Source organism: Plecotus auritus (assembly GCF_963455305.1).
Source record: "Plecotus auritus genome assembly, chromosome: 6".
NCBI classification, from domain to species: domain Eukaryota; kingdom Metazoa; phylum Chordata; class Mammalia; order Chiroptera; family Vespertilionidae; genus Plecotus; species Plecotus auritus.
The window spans coordinates 139,569,387-139,586,455 of NC_137773.1; the positions used below are offsets into that span (position 1 = coordinate 139,569,387).

The following is a 17,069-nucleotide window of genomic DNA, read 5'->3' on the forward strand; positions in this document are numbered from 1 at the left end:
TAAGAGAGGTGCACCCCAGTGATGCCCGCGGTCCATGGGGAACCCTGGAAGCTATCACTATGGGTAGGACAAAGAGCAGCGTAAACGTGGACCTCACTATGTGGCGTCAAGAAGACAGAGGAGGGTGGGCATCCCCATCGGTGGTCTCCCCTGTCCCACCCCCATGTCACAGGCCATCAACTCCCTGTCCAGGGAAAACCCCAGAAGGAGGAAAATCTCTGCCCTACTCCAGGCCACCAAATAGCAGGGCCAGGTCTGAACTACTCTAACACGAATCCCTCCCAGCCGGCATTTCAGTTCTTTGTGAAGCCCTTTTCCACACTTGAGCTGGTCTCCTCCTCCCAACAAAGGTAAACAGGGCCCGATTATTATTATTAGGGGCCCATTTTACAGGTGGGCACATGGTGGCCCAGAGAAGGGAGGTGTGTCCACCTCACACAGCCAGCAAGAGGCAGAGCCAGGGCCCCACCACTCCCCTAGGAGCTCAAACGCTGACACAGTGGTGACACTGTGAGGCAAATTCCAGGACCTCAACCAGCAGCCCGGCTGGAGCTGTGGGCAGGGGCAGCAGGGGTGCCAGGCCCTCTGCCTTGTGAGGCCCAGTGCCGCCGCAGCCCCCTTTAAGGAGCTCTGGGCCACCCAGCAGAGCGCCGATCTTAATTTTAGCTTGGAGGCCTGCCACCAAGGCTTTGGTGAGAGGCAGGCTGGAGCTATGTGGGACAGCTGTCAGCTGGCATGCTGGGTGGGGCCTATTTAGCCGGCTGGGGCGCAAGCCTGGGGACACTGAACTGGTGTCCCTGCCCCGAGTCTTTCCCCCGGGTCTCCCAGCCCCACGATGATGGCCGAAGAGAACACGGACCTGGAGGCCCAGATCGTCAAGGACATCCACTGCAAGGAGATCGACCTGGTGAACCGAGACCCCAAGAACATTAACGAGGACATAGTGAAGGTAGGCTTGGGCCTGCCCAGGCGCCGCCGCCGGAGGGTGTGGGGTGTGCAGAGCAGTGGGTGCTGGACGGGAGGGCTCTGCTCCACACAGTCAGCTTCCCTGGAGACAGACCTGGTTCCTCTGTCTTCTCCAATTCCTCCCTGAAAACCCAGCTTGTACACCCCAGGAAGGACCTTTACATAAACAAGAGCAAGAGTGAGCCACACCCGGGTAACCCAGGCGTTGACAGGGCGGGGAGCATGTCACGGAGCCCTTACTACCCTGAAGCGCTTCCCACTGGCTCCTGGCCCTCGTCCCAGGATGAGGACGAGGTGGCCAACGTGGGCTCTTCTCCAGGCCAGGGGAGATTTCTGCGGTCTTCACAGTGGACACGGGGCTAATCCCTGGAGGGCAGCTTCTGCCAGGGCAGGTGGCCCTCCCGGGGCACTCACCACCCCACCTCCCTGTGGCACTGCCCAGTGTCCGGCCCCCAGGTAGGGGGCCATGCCCAGCACTCCTGCCAGCCCCCCACCTGACCCCTGGTCCAGTGGCCAGGCCAGGGCAGAGGCCTCTCAGAGAGCACCCAGGCCGCTGAAAGGAAATGCTCAGATGAGGGACAGGTGGGCAGCCTTAGGGAGTCAGCCCCACCCACGTCCACCGCCAGAGTCAGGCCCCTTTCCTCGCCTGGCTGCCTCCAGCCCCACCCCCTCACTTCAACCTCCACTTGGTACCCCCAGGGATCTTCCTACAGCTGAACTGCTGGGAGCAGGGGCCCCCCACCAGCATCAGAGTCACTCTTAGGGCTGTTAGAAGGGGGCTGGGCCTCCTGGTCCTACTGAAGGCATCAGACTTCAGACAAGCACTTTCCAATAGAAACAATGTGACCCATTATACATTCACTCCATGTAACTGTACATTTCCTAGCAGCCATGATTTCAAAAAGGAAAAGGAGATATTAATTTTCATACTTTTGATTTAAAAGGGATATTGATTTTCATACTTTGATTTAACCCAGTATATCCAAAATAGTATCATTGCAACATGTAATCAATACAAAACAATGATCAATGAACTACTGCCCAGTCTTTCTTTGGCTTCAAAATCCAGTGTGTATCTTAGACTTGGGGTACATCTCAATTTAGACTCCAAATTTTTATCAGGAATCCTTGCTCTGTATTTAATTGCATAAAATGTACAGTTGAAATGCCCAAATCAATTCACATGCCCAAACTGTTCCAAACATTCTTAAATGTTTGCCAATCCTAGAACCGAGTATCAGTTTTTACATTTTAATTAAAATTATACGAACCTTGGAATTCTTAAGTTGTACTGGCCACAAGTCAGTTGTACTGACCCAAAGCTCATGGCCACTGAGTGACACGGTGTGGCTAAGGACCCGTCCTAAGCACTCCTGCACGGCCATCCTTCAGTGGGCACTGTCCATGCTGAGTCTAACTTCTCCCCATGACTTTCAAACCCCAACACAATCTTGATCCCACCCTTCTCCCACCTTCCAGCCCACATGCCAGGAGCCGACCACACCCACCAGAACACACTCCTGTGTCTGTGCCAGGAGCGCCGAGCTCCTCACCTCCACATGGTGAAGGCCCTGCTCAGCCTTCAAGACTCAACTCATCCATCACCTCCACCAGAGCCTTCCCCAACTCCTCCAGGCAGGTGGTGGCTGGCTCTTCACTCAGGGCATTTACTCCAGAACAGCTCATACTATGCTATTATTGCATTTATATATGTATGTCATTAATGGTGGAGATAGGGTAATTACAGCACAGGGTGAAAAGGCTGCAAAGGGAGCATTAGGGGGCAACTTGCAAGCTAAAAGGGAGCACTAGGTAAATGGCAAATAGTATTCGTCATGGTTTGCTCAGTGTGGTCTAGACTCGCAGTGGTCGGCAAATTCCTTAGTCAACAGAGCCAAATATCAACAGTACAACGATTGAAATTTCTTTTGAGAGCCAAATTTTTTAAACTTAAACTTCTTCTAATGCCACTTCTTCAAAATAGACTCGCCCAGGCCGTGGTATTTTGTGGAAGAGCCACACTCAAGGGGCAAAAGAGCCACATGTGGCTTGCGAGCCGCAGTTTGCTGACCATGGGTCTAGAGGGAATAGTCCCAGACTTGACTTTAACAGATCTGTTTTCAAACCCAGGCTCTTCTACCTGAAAATGATGACACTGGACAAGTCACCTAGGTCAGTGGTCAGCAAACTGCGGCTCACAAGCCACATGCAGCTCGCGAGCCGCAGTTTGCCGCTCTGTTGACTAATGAGTTTGCCGACCACTGAGTAAGGCATTACCCTTACCCAGAAGTCTTGACTTCAGGTTAAAGACATTGGTACATTATTAAAATGTTTTTTAAGTGTTTTTCCCTAAGGCAATGGTCGGCAAACTCATTAGTCAACAGAGCGGCAAACCGCGACTTGCGAGCCACAGTTTGCCGACCACTGACCTAGGTTGTCCGAGTCTGCGTTTCCTCTGTGAAATGAGCATAGTATCATTTGCCTCCACCAGGTGCATGGATCTCAGAGCAGCTCTGTGCAATAGAAATATACCATGAGGATTAAGCATAACTAGGGGTTTGAGAGTGCCTGACAGTCCCCAGCACAAAGCAAGGATGTGATAAGTGTGAGCTGAGTGGGAGCCCGGAGGAGTTTGCAGGACAAGAGAACTGAGCCAGCGCCAGGTTTTACTCCCAGGCTCCCCTCTGGCAGCCCCTCTGCTGGGAATGGAGAATAGGACCCCAAGAGAGAATGTGGTTTCCAAAGGAGACCCGCAGTAGGAGACAAGTGCAGAGAGGCTCTCAGGTCCTACTGAGCCAGGAGCGAGCCTGCCAGGCTCTAGGCCCAGATTATAACCCTAAGGAGGGATGGGTGCCCCACAGATGCAGCTGCTTAAGCAGCCTCCCCTGGGGCTGAGCCCCAGAAAAATATCTCTCCCAGGCAAAGCAAGAAAGATAACAATCTTGTTAATTATTTGGTATAGTTATTGGCCATTCCCTTGTTTGGGTAGTTATTTAACTTTTTCTTTCTTTTGTTTTTTCATGAGTTTTGAAATTTAGAACAGGGTTCTTAAAACCAAGTCAGACAAATACCACAAAATAGGTTCAATCAGACTTAGAGTGGTGTAATGGTCTGTGAGGGAATCCAAAGAGGAAGGAAGGAGAGAGGAGAGCGTGGATCACCTGGGCGTCTTTCATCACCTGGGGAGAAGACCAGATGGAAGGAGGAAGAAAGAAAAGGGGGTGAGGGATGAGGGGGACAGGCTGAGATGAAGGCTCGGAAGGCACCTGCCAGGGGTGGTTTCGTGAGTGGTAACAGGCTCCAGGTGGCCTAGGCTGAGTGATACAGTAAGGTGCTGAAATAAGACTGCATACAGAGACCTAAGTTCTGGTCGTAGTCCTGACACTAACTTGCTGTGTGATTCTGGGAAAACTCCTTTCCCTCTCTGGTCCTGAGTCCTGGTGTAGACAGAGGCTGGGTGGAGAAGAGGGAGATAGATCCAATGTGTCCGTGGATCTGACCCCCAGCAGAGGTGAGGCACTCCCTTTAGTCTTTCCAGAGCTCCAACTTCCCCAAACTTCCTGAGCAAGGCCTGGGGCTGTCCTTGAGCCCAGGTAGAAAATAAGTGCTAAGACAGAGGGGAGACCTGTACAGCCCAACAGACTTGAACTGTGGTCTCCAAGATTCTGGGCCGGGCCCAGGGCTGAGGAGCTGGGGAAGCACACCCATTCCCTCTGCTCCCACCATCACCACCATCGTGGAGCACTGACTGCATGGATCACTGCGGAGTGCCTGCCATGGGCCAGGCACTGTGCTGTCTCAGACCCCCATGCCAGGCTCTGGGGGGTGACGGGGGTGAATGTGTGCCAACAGTCCTCGGGGCTCCAGCCTGCCAGTGAGGACACCTTTCCCTTCACCCATGTTGCAAAGCCTCAGCCCTCTCCCCGTGCATTCCTGCAGGCCCCAGCCCCACCCTGAGTCCTCCTGAGTTATTTCCGAGGGCTCAGGGTTGGCTCTCGCCCTGCCTCCCAATGAGGCTCCAGGTGCTATCGCAGTGACACTTGAGCACAGAGGGCCATGCAGGCCCTTCAGTTTCTGGCCCCACCCGCTCTCTCCTTAGGCACTAAAAACAGGGCAGGGACAGATATGGTCCCAACCCAGCACTCCAGATTCCATCCCACCCCCAACCACACCTGCCTGCAGGAAAACACACAAGCAACAGCTTTTGCTGCAAGCACCCAGAGGACCAACTCTACAAGCTCTGCTCCCCATGTGGGCCCCCTGGGAGGTGAGAGGCAGGGCTGGGTAATCTGTGACTGGGGAGGCGCCCTCCTAAGGAGCAGCCACAAGAAGGCAGGAGAGGCCACAGGTGCTGTGACAGAGAGAGCAAACTGACCTGCACTTCCCCCTTCTTCTCAAGAAGAAGCCAACACAACCTGCAAGATGAGAGGAAGCTAACAGGTGCTCAGGGAGCTGCTAAATGCCATAAATGAGTGCCAGCTGAAGTGCCCCGGGAGGTTAAGGGGAAGACATCACTCTCATCTGGGAAAATCAGGAGCCAGCTTCAGGGGGGGTGGTATCCAGATGCATTTTTTTTAAAAAGGGAATGATTTTAAGTGTAGAAAGGGGAGAACAGGCTTTTCCAGAGGAGGAAACAAAATAAGCAAAGGCCACAATTATTGAGAAGAATGTAGGGCAGAGTCAGAGGCATTGCCCCTCCCCTGCTTCCCCCTACCCCCACCCTGGGGTCCAGGCAGACAGGACTAACACTAATGGGTCACGGCACTTCTCCAAGAAGCCCTGGACCATCAGCCAGGCCGAGCTGGCTCACAGATGAAACCTCTTTGCTGCTAAGACTGCAGGAGAAAGGGGGACTAAAACAAAGCATCTGAAAGGGAACTGGAGGGAGAGAAGGCAAAGGGGCAGGTTGAAGTTGGATTATGGGAGGTCACCCAATCTGCCAGTTGTTCCACATGGGCAATGTCTTTCGGAAATGCCTTGCCCTCTGTCAAGTACCACGAGGAATGGCCACTTTGGACTCCCTCACACTGAGGTGTTTATAACTTAGTGTGATGGGAACTTCTGGATATCAACTAGCCTAAAGTTCTTCAAAATATGGCCCACTTTCCTGGGTAGCTTGTTAACATGCAGATTTCTTGGACCTGCCACCAGAAATTCTTATTAACCAGGATCAGTGAATGTTTTGCACTTTCAAGTGCGAGTAAGTCCCCTTTATCCTATAGAAGACAAACCTGGAGTCCAGAGTTACCACCAGATTTCCCTAAAGCACACTGTATCAGTTATGTGTTGCTGTGTAACAAACCATCCCAAAACTTGAGGCTTAAAGCAACCACCATCTGATGATCTCTCATTGTCCTGTGGGTTGACCAGGCTCAGCTGGGCAGCCTGCAGGGCTCACTGGGGGCAGCTCCTATAGCTGCAGTCAGATGACAGCTGGGGCTGCAAACACCTGGGGACTGGACTGAGCTGGAGCATCCAAGATGGCTCATTCATATGCCTGGCGCCTTGGCGGGTATGGCTGGGAGGCGGGGCTTAGCTCCGATGCTGGGATGGCTGGGCCTCTATCTCTGTGCAGTTTTGGTCCTCTCCCTTTATGTGGCCTCTCCACCAATCTCCACAGCAGGGTATAGCAATGGACTGGTGTCAAGAATAGGGTATAAAAGTGAACTTCTAATGCGGCTTAGAGCTCCCAAAAGCAGAGGCTGCCAAGCCTTCTTAAGGCTTAGTTCTGGAAATGGCACAGCATCCCTTCTCTCTCATTCTGGTGGTTAAAGAAAGTTGCAGGGCAAGCCCAGACTCAATGAGGATGAGACTATGCAAGATCATAAATGCTGAGAGACATGACTAATTGGGGGCATCTTTGAAGACTAGCTCAGCACCCACCAAAATCTGGTGCACAGGCATGCCTAGAACTCAGCCCAGGGCTATTTCTACTGCTCTCCTCTCCACCTGAACCGACTTCCTGAAGGCAGAGACTGACCGGGTAGGAGAGACCATGGGAAGAGATGGGCAGGCGGGAAAGGACAGGGCTCAGGAGACCTGGTGGGGGTTCTTCCGACAGGTCCTTTCTCTCGCCCTGGAGCCTCTGTCATCTCAATCTCTTCACAGCTCTTTTACATGAACCCAAGTCCCTGTAAGACCCAGCCCAGGAGACCCAGATCCATCCTGTAGGGTGCTCTGGACCTCAAGCTCCAGGGAATCCCTGACCCCGCGTCCTGCCCTCAGAACAGGCCTGTGCTGCTTTCTGTGCCTCATCTCCTGCTGGGGTATCCGGCCCTACGATGACTGTGGCCAGGGTCAGGGCAGAGGGAATTCAGGACTTGATGTCAGGCCAACGTGGGCTCCACTCCTGCTCGCCCCTTACATGCTGGGTGAAACACTAGATATGATACATGGCCAGAAACCAGCATCTACAGGGCCAAATTATGAGTGTTGCTATGGTTATCCCAGATTGTACAGAATTCTATTAGTGTTATTACCAATTACACAAAAAGCAAAGCTGTTTTTGCTGCAATCACCTCATGTTAGCTTCCTACTTTATAGGCCAGTGTTTCTCAAACTGTCTCAGTAGAGGGTTCCTTTTATTACTATTTTTCCAATCCATTTATACACCAATACTTTTGTAAAATTTAATAAAAACTAATTACTAGAGAAATCAAATCAATAAAAGGCATCCACAATGTAAGCTCCAATTAGTATGATTAGAGTCAACAGACATAAAATTACTGGGTCAAATGGCTGTGAATATTTCTAAATGCTTACTCTCAACTTCTGCACCTGCCTGGTGTGGTGGGGCACTGACTGCGGACTACCCTTTATGGAGCAAGGTAATAAGCGAGAAAACTACGACCCAGCAAAGCTAAGCCACCCCCCTGGGTCTTCTGACTCCAAAACTAAGTCTGTGTTTTAAGGGTCTTGACCGAATCCTCTATGAGTAGAGTTAAAAAATAAAAACAGAGTCCCAGAGGCCCCAGAGGGAAAGCACCAGGCCCCAAATCACACAGTAGCCACTCAGTGGTCAAGTGGAGACTGGGACTAGACATCTACCCTCCCGCCTAGAGCTATTTCCCAAATACCCTATCCAAAGTGTCCAGGGCCCTGGATGCCCAAGGACTGAATCATGTGGGCATGTGGGGGAGGTATTTTTGACAGGAGGTGGCTGCTGGCCTCCCCCGCATCCTCCAGCAACGCCTGGCCCTGCTGCCCAGCACCTTCCCTGCCCTCTGAGACTGCGGGGGCTGCGCTGGCTGGTTCCGATTAATCAACTGGCCCTCTTGCTGTTCCAAAAATAGATATGCCAGAGAAGGGGCACCAACTGAACGAGCAGCCACATTCTCTGCCACCACCTCCAGCCCCTCCCTCCAGCTGTACACTGAGCTGCCCATGGATCCAGCCCCCGCCCCACCATCCTCCCAAAACAGCCATCTCCCCTCCAGCTTCTGAAAACGAATTAAGAAATGAAGTCACTGTGTGCTTCTGATACACTGGCACGACTGCCTACAGGGGCCTGAGCCGGGTCTTATAAATACCTCCCCAAACTAGCACGCTATCTCCATGCTTAATCCCAGTGAGGGGAACAGCTGCCTCCTCCCAGCACAGCCCATCCCTCTGAGGCACATTTTCTGATCCACAGATCAGTTGCCCCATGCATAGTGCCCAAGGGCAATTACGGAAATACAAATGTCAGCACCAGTGGCTTCCACAATAAAATGAATGATAATTAAAAAACACAACAGAGAGATCCTTGAGGGTAGGATCATTACTGTGAGTAGGAAATGAGGGAAAAGAGGACCCGTCCATTTTATCAGCGCAGGCTGAGATCTGTGTGTGTGCGCGTACATGCGTATACACACACACACACACACACACACACACACACACACACACACACATTTATGGCTAGGTAGGCTGAAGAAGTGCACTTATGATCTGGGGTGTCAATAGATTCCCTTAAATATATTTTCATAAGAACTTCAGAGCAACTGAACAAATAATTACTATCACTAGCACCTACCACATGCCAGGCATTGTGCTAAGCACTGCCCAAGAGGTGGTGTGCCTAGCGCAGAGTGGATGTTGAATAAATACTTGTTGAGTTGAACGGATGGATGAAAAATTATTTCTATTCTCATAACAAGGTTGTAAGAAGTAGCAAACCTGTTTTACGGATGAGAAAATGAAGTCCAAAGAGGCTAAGTTGCCAAAGTCATTCATCAGATCAGCAACTACACTGGTGTGCACACCCAGGTTTGGGACTCTCGTCTCCTGTTGAAAGCACGCTGTGACAACCACCAACAGCTAACGGTTCCTAATCAGTGTTCTGTGCCAGGCAATGTTCAGTATTTACATCTTTTAACGTACTGAATCCTCCACTAAGCTTCATAAGCCTAGGAAAATGAGGCATAGAAAAGCTACGCCACTTGCTGAAGGTCACAGAGCCGTAAGGAGCAGAGCTGGACTCAAACCTTAGCATTGTGACTTCATCAGTCAGGGCTCTTCCCACTCTGTTGCCTCTTAGAGGCCAGACACAAACAATCAAATGTGTCGAGTGGAGGAATATTCTGGGATAAGTGAACAAATCGGGCTGGGCTGCAGGGGGGCCGGGGCATTGCTGACTGCTGGGAGCAGGGTAGGGAGCTGGGAAGAAGGGCCCGGGGCGCTGCCTTGGGCAGGTCTTTACTGACAAGGACCAGACCTCGGAGGGGCAGTCACCCTTCCGGACAGCAGCATCTACCCCGGGGTCTGATCCTGGCTGGGGCAGTGTGAAGTGCTCAGATTAGAATCAGTCTGGGCCCTGCCTGCCTCCTCCGGGCATGTCTGCCCCCTGGGAGGTGAGAGGCAGGGCTGGGTAATCTGTGAGTGGGGAGGTGCCCTCCTAAGGAGCAGCCACAAGAAATCAGGAGAGGCCACAGGTGCTCAATGGGAGAGGGAAAGGAGGGAGGGCTGGTGGGGACTCTGCCCAAAGGCCTCCCTCTGCTGGCAAAGTTCCTGGGGCTGCAGCATGCTTCAGAGGCCACCCTGGCACTAAGAGGCATGGGGCATGGGCTGGGCATTGGCCACAGTGGAGGAGGGGCAGGCAGCAGGTTCAGGGCCCATGAGTTTGACTGACCCTCGATAGCCATGGTGGGAGTACCCAGGGCAAGGCTGGAATGGTCCCCCAGGCCTCTACTCCCCAGCTCCTTATGTTTGAAAGCTCCCCTAAGGAGCAGCAACTGGATTTTTGGCCCATATAAACCAAATGTAGATGCCAGCACTTCCCATCCACTCTTCAAAGCCATGAGACATTCTTCAACCAACTTGGGCTTTCTTTTCCAAATATGCAGCACACCACTTTTCCATCTCTGCCTCCAAACCCCACGCCCCCCCCCCCAAATTCCCAGCCAGCCACCACCTCCTGGAAGCCCTCCAGGAAGAAGTACCATCCTTCCAGGAGGTGAGGACCATATGCATGTTCTTCCCCTTCTATCCAGGGGGCTTCATGAGGCAGAGAGGGCCAGGGGCAAAATTTACAGGAGGATCGGGGCAGGCCCTTCTGATTTCCTAGTCAGCTTTTCCAGATCACCTGCTGCCTGAAATCTCACCCTCTACACTTTGCTCCCTGCTAATATGCCTCCTTACGTGGAGCCTCAGCCAGAGCTGTCCCTGGGGGACCCAGAGAGAGATCGAAGACATGGTGCAGGAGCCCAGAATCCAGTCATACGAGAAAAACAGGACTCAACCTTGAACGTACAACATGGTTACGTCCACTCCCTCCCCGAAAAAAGTTACACTGGAAAGAATAGCACCAAAGCAATAATATTTTTAGTACCAGAGAAATACAAATTGGAGATGCTTTTGTTTTCTTTTTGCTATTTTCTGCAACGTGGCTATTTTATTTTAGAATGAAAACTAACTGTAATAATACCATTGTGCACAGAGAGAATTCTCTCCCCGCCCCCAACAAAAGTAGGGAGCCGGCCCACCCTGGAAGACTGAAATTTGAGCTCAGGCCCCAACAGTCCTGCACCAGGGACCCTCCCATTAGTGTGATTAGTCTGTGCCTTCATTCAACCAACTTCATTAAAATGGCCCGAGATGGTCACTACCCCATTTTACAGACAAAACAGCTAAAGTTTAGTGACACTAAATGGCATCACACACGAGAAAGCAGCTGGAACAGAGCTTAATGCACAGCAGGAACTCAAGAAAGGCTAGTTAAGTGGCTTAGCTGGAAGCTACCTTTTTTCTAAGTCCACAGATTATCTTCCCACTTCCCTAATGGGGCCCGAGTCACCCTTCAGTAGGATGTGTGGATCAGGTTCTCTGGACACCCATGTTCCAGCTGCACAGAGAGACGTTGTGGGCAATGGGGGCAGGACATCTGAGGCCCCTGCAGGACTAGGTCAAGGAAACAATCTGCCTTCTCCTCAAGGTGCTTATCAGCAGGCTCGGCCCCTCTCAGATACCAGACTCCCTTACTAGCCAGAATGGCATGCCTCACTTTGCCACATGCCAGATCCTAGAATAGCTTTCAGACCTGTGCACCTCTAACTCATCCCCACCACCCCAACCAGGCGCCAGGTCCTGTCTGGACTCTCCAGCGGCTCCCAGCTGGTCTCACATGCATCCTCCCCACCACCCCAGAACAAGCTGCTCCCTGCACAGAGCCTTCCGAGGCTGCTCATCGCACGGATGTCTGTCCTGCCTGCCTCTCCAGCCTCACTCCTGTCGTCTAGGCTTGGACGTGGGGAAGCACCTGCATCTCCCTGAGAGCACACACTGTCCCACCAGCTTCTCGCTCCCAGCAATCCCTGCTCCTTCTGCCCCAAACTCCCTTTCTCAGCCCACAATCCCTCCCTCCACCTGGCTACCTTCAGCTATCAGCCTATAGTTAGATGTCTCTTTCTCCAGGAAGCCTTCCCTTTCCCCAGGCTGAGTTCAGTGTCCTCCTGTGGGTGCACACAGCCCCTGTCCTTCCCTTACCTGAGCACTTATAACTGTGGTACAACTGCCCGCCATGAGCTCCGGGACCACTGGAACCTTTGCTGCCCACCATCTTAACAGCAGGCACCCCTAAATCTTTCCAGCGTGATTATGACTGTCTGATTCCCTAGGATCATAAAATAATAAATTTTGAGAGCCATGCTTCTAGGCCTGCCTCCGACTTACCTTTGGCTTGAAGTAAGTCCCTCAGCTCCTCGGGCCTGCTGACCTACCCGTAAGGTGAGGGGTCAAGTCCCCATCGGGACCTGCGGGGTCGGGAGCCCTCCAGGGAGGTCTGATGCTCACACACCGAAGCTTGAGAAACTGGCGGGTGCCGTGATTGAGGATCCCCTTCCTGCTCCCACAGGTGGATTTCGAGGACGTGATCGCTGAGCCCGTGGGCACCTACAGCTTCGACGGCGTGTGGAAGGTGAGCTATACCACCTTCACCGTCTCCAAGTACTGGTGCTACCGCCTGCTGTCCACGCTGCTGGGTGTGCCGCTGGCCCTGCTCTGGGGCTTCCTGTTCGCCTGCATCTCCTTCTGCCACATCTGGGCGGTGGTGCCGTGTATCAAGAGCTACTTGATCGAGATCCAGTGCATCAGCCACATCTACTCGCTCTGCATCCGCACCTTCTGCAACCCGCTCTTCGCCGCCCTGGGCCAGATGTGCAGCAGCATCAAGGTGTTGCTGCGGAAGGAAGTGTAAAGCCAGGTGAAGCGAGGGGTGTGGCCGGGCAGGGGAGTTAGGCCAGGCTGGCCCCACGGAACTGCTCCACGGGGACTGCTGGCGAGCTCTTGCTCTGTAAGGACTGCTATTTCCCCCCAGGACGGGAGCACTGTGTCTAGAGAAACCAGAAAGAAAAGAGAGCCCCACCACAGAAACACAGTGGCCTTCCACTCTGCCCCCGCCCCTCCACGATGCCCCCGGGACCGGGCACGTGGGAAGATCGTTTGCTAAGAGGCAGCTACTACAAGTCTTTGCGATCACATGTACTGTAACAGCACAAACCAGCACTATTCCCACCCAGGGTCGACCTGTCCACATGCGCCACCCAGGAAGCCACCAGGGATTGTGGGCATTGGGGGGTGGCTCCAATAAAGGGTTCCGGCTGCATCGGAGAATGCTGTGTTTTGTGCGTGTGTGTTCTGACCAGCTCCTAAAATAGATTTCGCTGCCCTGAGAAACAGACAGGGAACAAGCTGGTTGGCCCTTTCTCTTGTCCAAACCCAACAACCAGGATAGCGTTTGGTTTCTATTGGGATTCTCCTTGGTAGCTGGGCCTCTGCTCCCCAGTGTCCCTTGGATTAGTTCACACTGACTTCCGTTGCCCCCAGGCCAGCTAGTGGTCAACAACAGCAGAAAATGGCCCTGGGCTAGAAGGGGTGGAGGGCCCTCTCTGGCACCACTGAGGTGAGGGCCTGGGGTCAACCCTCTCGGAACCTTCCCTATGGCTCCCCAGACACTGAGCCCCTGGCACTGTCAGTTAGCACCTGCACACCTTCAGCCCTGAGGGGTGTGATGAGGGCATAAGGTCTAATGTGTGCACGTGTGGACTCACAGTGTAAATAAGCAGCAATAGGAAGGATACGTCTCACCTCCTCCTCAACCCCCTTATCACCTCCCCCGCAAAAAACCCCCAGCAATCTTATATTCTTTATGGATGCTTTTCCCAACTGTGTTACCTAAAACTCAGTCCTCAAAAAGAGGAGGGGATGGCTTCTGTCGTTAAATTTGTTTGAGAAATGCTATGTATTTCTCTTAAAAGATTTTCAATAGACACTGACACATTAAAAGCTCTGAGAAGTCCTGCAGAAAAGAAATTGGTTAGGCCCGTATCCCCCAATCCTATTTGACTTTTTTATGCAATACTCACTTAAGTCTCATAAAATTAAGGTTCCACTGCACTTTCCAAGTTTTCAAAGGCATCACCTCATTGGTGCTTGGCCATGAACCAGTGGGCCAGTGGGGCAGCGTGGTGGTATGGACCACACATGAATTGGGAGGCAGGGCACAGACAGCCTCCTTCTAGTCCTGCCTCCCCTCCTAGTTGCCTTCTCTGGCCTCAATTTTGTCATCTATAAAATGATCTCTAATGCCCATTTCCACTCTAAAATTTTACTCATTTTTGTTTTTTCTAGTATCTTTTGAAATTTTCAAATACAGAGGATAAGTTGAAAGGGTTTGTGGTGAACAACTAACTATACATCCACCACCTAGGCTCCACAATGAACATTTTACTACTCCTGTTATGTCACATCTCTATCCATCCACCAATCTCATCTTTCTCTGTGCATTTTTAAATAAGCTGCAGATATTAGTATATTTTGCTCTTAAACACTTCATAATCAATCCCTTAGTTTTTTCCAAATGAGAAAGTTACAGACCAAAGAGGTCAGCGGACTTGCCGAAAGGTGCACAGTAGCCAGCACCCGCTCTGCGCTCCCAGCCCACGCCTTTGCTCTACGAGGGCTCTGCACATTCTCACATGGACATGGCGAGCCAGGCTCCTCCTGCTGAAAAATACTGAAGCCAGCATTACTGGCATCCTCCTCCAGGGGCCTGCTCTTCCAACACCTCTTGAAATCGGTAGGCCATAGTTTCACACTTGGAATCTTGGGTTACGCAGAGATTTGTCACCATCTTGGCATTTGCCAAAACCTGATTTCACTAGGACTCCAATTTTTCAAGTTCGCTCTCTTTTGCTGGGGGCAGAGTATGGCAGGTGCTCAATTACCTGTGAAGTTCATGGAACTGGAGAAAGGACACCCCCTTAGATGCACGTATGTCTCAGGAGTTCTGTTCCTTCCAGGAATCCCTTGAGAAGCAGGACACGGAACTGCACCCCGGGGAGTGGGGGCTGATGCAAATGGGCCAGAGGTGGGAGGTGAAGATCCACTCCCTCTTATATTCTGCACCCAGGGAATGAGGGATTCTTGGTTAAAATGAAGGCTTGGGGCCCAGCTCCCAGCGCGTGCCTCAGTAGTGGTGCCAAGAATGAACACAGACCCATTTGTGATTTCACAGGTGGCCCCTATATCCCACTTGAGGAAACACTTGTTAGGGTCCCTTCAAGGTGACAATCTAGAATCCTATTAGACTGTGGCACACAGTGGAGGTGGCTATATCATACAAGAGGTTTGCTTCTGGGATGTAGAATGTTTTCTGAGAATTCTGATTCATGAGAGGACCTGTACCCAAGGATTAGGGGACCAGGACCCACCTGCCCGCCACAGCCCAGATGCACCTCTGTAATAATCAGGCAGGTAAGCATGCAGCTCCACAAGGGAATTCAAGTGTGCGAGCACCAGATATGGTCATTGTTCTTGGGAGTGAGAAAGAGGACAAAACAATGTATGAAAAAAACAAGTTTATTAGATGCACCTTTTGTAAAGCAGCAAATGAAGCATACATCTCATTGCTGACCACACCACTCACCATTTGGCACAGTACACAAGAGCCACCACGGCAGAACAAAATCAAGGAATTCACATTTTGCTGTAAGTGATATTTCATTGCAATTAAATTAAAAAAGGTTAAGCACTTTGAAACCAGGATCTTCATTTTAAAAGGAAGCTTCCTGCAGTCTCAATCCATAGACCCATCCCGAGAGGACACCAAACTGTGTGACAGATTTTTTTTTTCAGGGCCGAAAGAAATAAGGCTCAGAGTCTTCAAGTATTCACATTCCACGTTTCACCATCAGAACAATGACACATTCCAGAAGAAAATCTGTGTGCTCCAATCTATTGGCACCTCCAGCCACACGCTGGGCTTATAGACTGGAGGAAGGAAACGACTGAGCTCCAGGTGGCATTCTGGACCCCATGCTCTTTCCTCCAGGCTTTTGTTCGGGAAAGGCTAAGAAACAGTGAAAATATTCTCCAAGATAAGCCTGGGAAGGGGACATGTATGGCCAGGGGTGCTGCTGAAATCAAATGTCACTGATTTGCTACAAAACAGAGACGCCTGCGCCATGAGACCCAAGGTACCATCCAGAGCTTGCACAGAACTAGGAAAGTGTCCCAGTTGGTTCTGGTGCCCAAGAACCTTGCAACTCCAGGGTTCACAGGAAGGCTGTGCCCCAGTCAGAATAATAACTGAGTCAGTCTCCTTGATCCCAGTGGCTTTGTAGGCTGCTGGGATGACAACTTCCCTGGGCACAGCAGAGATGGGGGCATCTCTGGCTGGTGAGCAGAGAGGCTCAAATGCCAACAGACCCCACCCTTGCTGCATGTGCAACCAGTGCCCCTGGGGTCCTGTCTATGGGCACCGAGACTCTGCACCAGCATCTTGTTTGCTCCCCCCAGAGCAAGTTGACACTCTCAGAGCAGCCACATCAGCACTGTGCAATGCCTCTGTGTTTAAAGGTGATGCTCACTGTCTTCAGTCTCCAGTTGGTACTGCAGACCTGGGCTAAATGCTGAGAGTTGAACACTGTCATATCAGGGCCTGGCTCTCTCCTCCCTGTGCATGTGTGTGTAGACTGCAGTGTGAAGGGGAAAGAGGAAAGTGTGTATGCAGGAGTAGCCTTTTGGAAATGCTCTTACCACAGTGAGTCCAAAAATAGGTGTGGAAATTTTAAAAATTTACAGTGCCCCAGAGTGCCATTGAGCTGGCCAGTCTCAGTCAGAAACCTCTGATCTATAAAGTATTTAACAACTTGCAGGTATTTTTTGGACACTGTTATGTTCTACCTCAAGGCTGAGAGGACATTTGAGAATATGTTTACCAAGTGAGACCCCTGTGAGTTATCTTTCTAAATAAAATATAACACTTGCAGCCACAAGGCCTCCCAGTGCCCTGCTAGAGTAGGGTGAGCGTCTCATCACTGCTGGTCCTTTGGCCAAACTGGTAACACCAACTCTTTCAGAAAAACTAAGTATGGAAACCATGGGATTCCCCAAAATGGTGAGTCACATAGAGAAACAAAAGTGCTGGGATGTAAGGGATTCCAAGGAATTCATCCTTCAAGCTGAGTTGAGCTGGTGAAATTTTTTGTTTATTTTTTATTTTTTTAAGTGTTTGATTCAGTGGTTTTTAGAATATTCTCAAAATTGTGCACCATCACTACTAATCCCAGAACATTTTCATCATCCAAAAAAAGGAACCTTGTATCTATTAGCAGTCACTCCCCATT

General features: G+C 51.4%; 1 protein-coding gene across 1 annotated transcript; it reads left to right on the forward strand.

The window, feature by feature from the left end:
- The first annotated feature begins 740 nt into the window (after positions 1–740).
- On the forward strand, positions 741–13,049 carry CAV3 (caveolin 3). The gene is made up of 3 exons (XM_080674324.1): positions 741–949; positions 12,296–12,643; positions 12,758–13,049. Exons 1-2 carry the CDS (start codon positions 836–838, stop codon positions 12,635–12,637), a joined length of 456 nt encoding a protein of 151 aa, XP_080530450.1. The 5' UTR covers positions 741–835; the 3' UTR covers positions 12,638–12,643; positions 12,758–13,049.
- Positions 13,050–17,069: the final 4,020 nt, after the last annotated feature.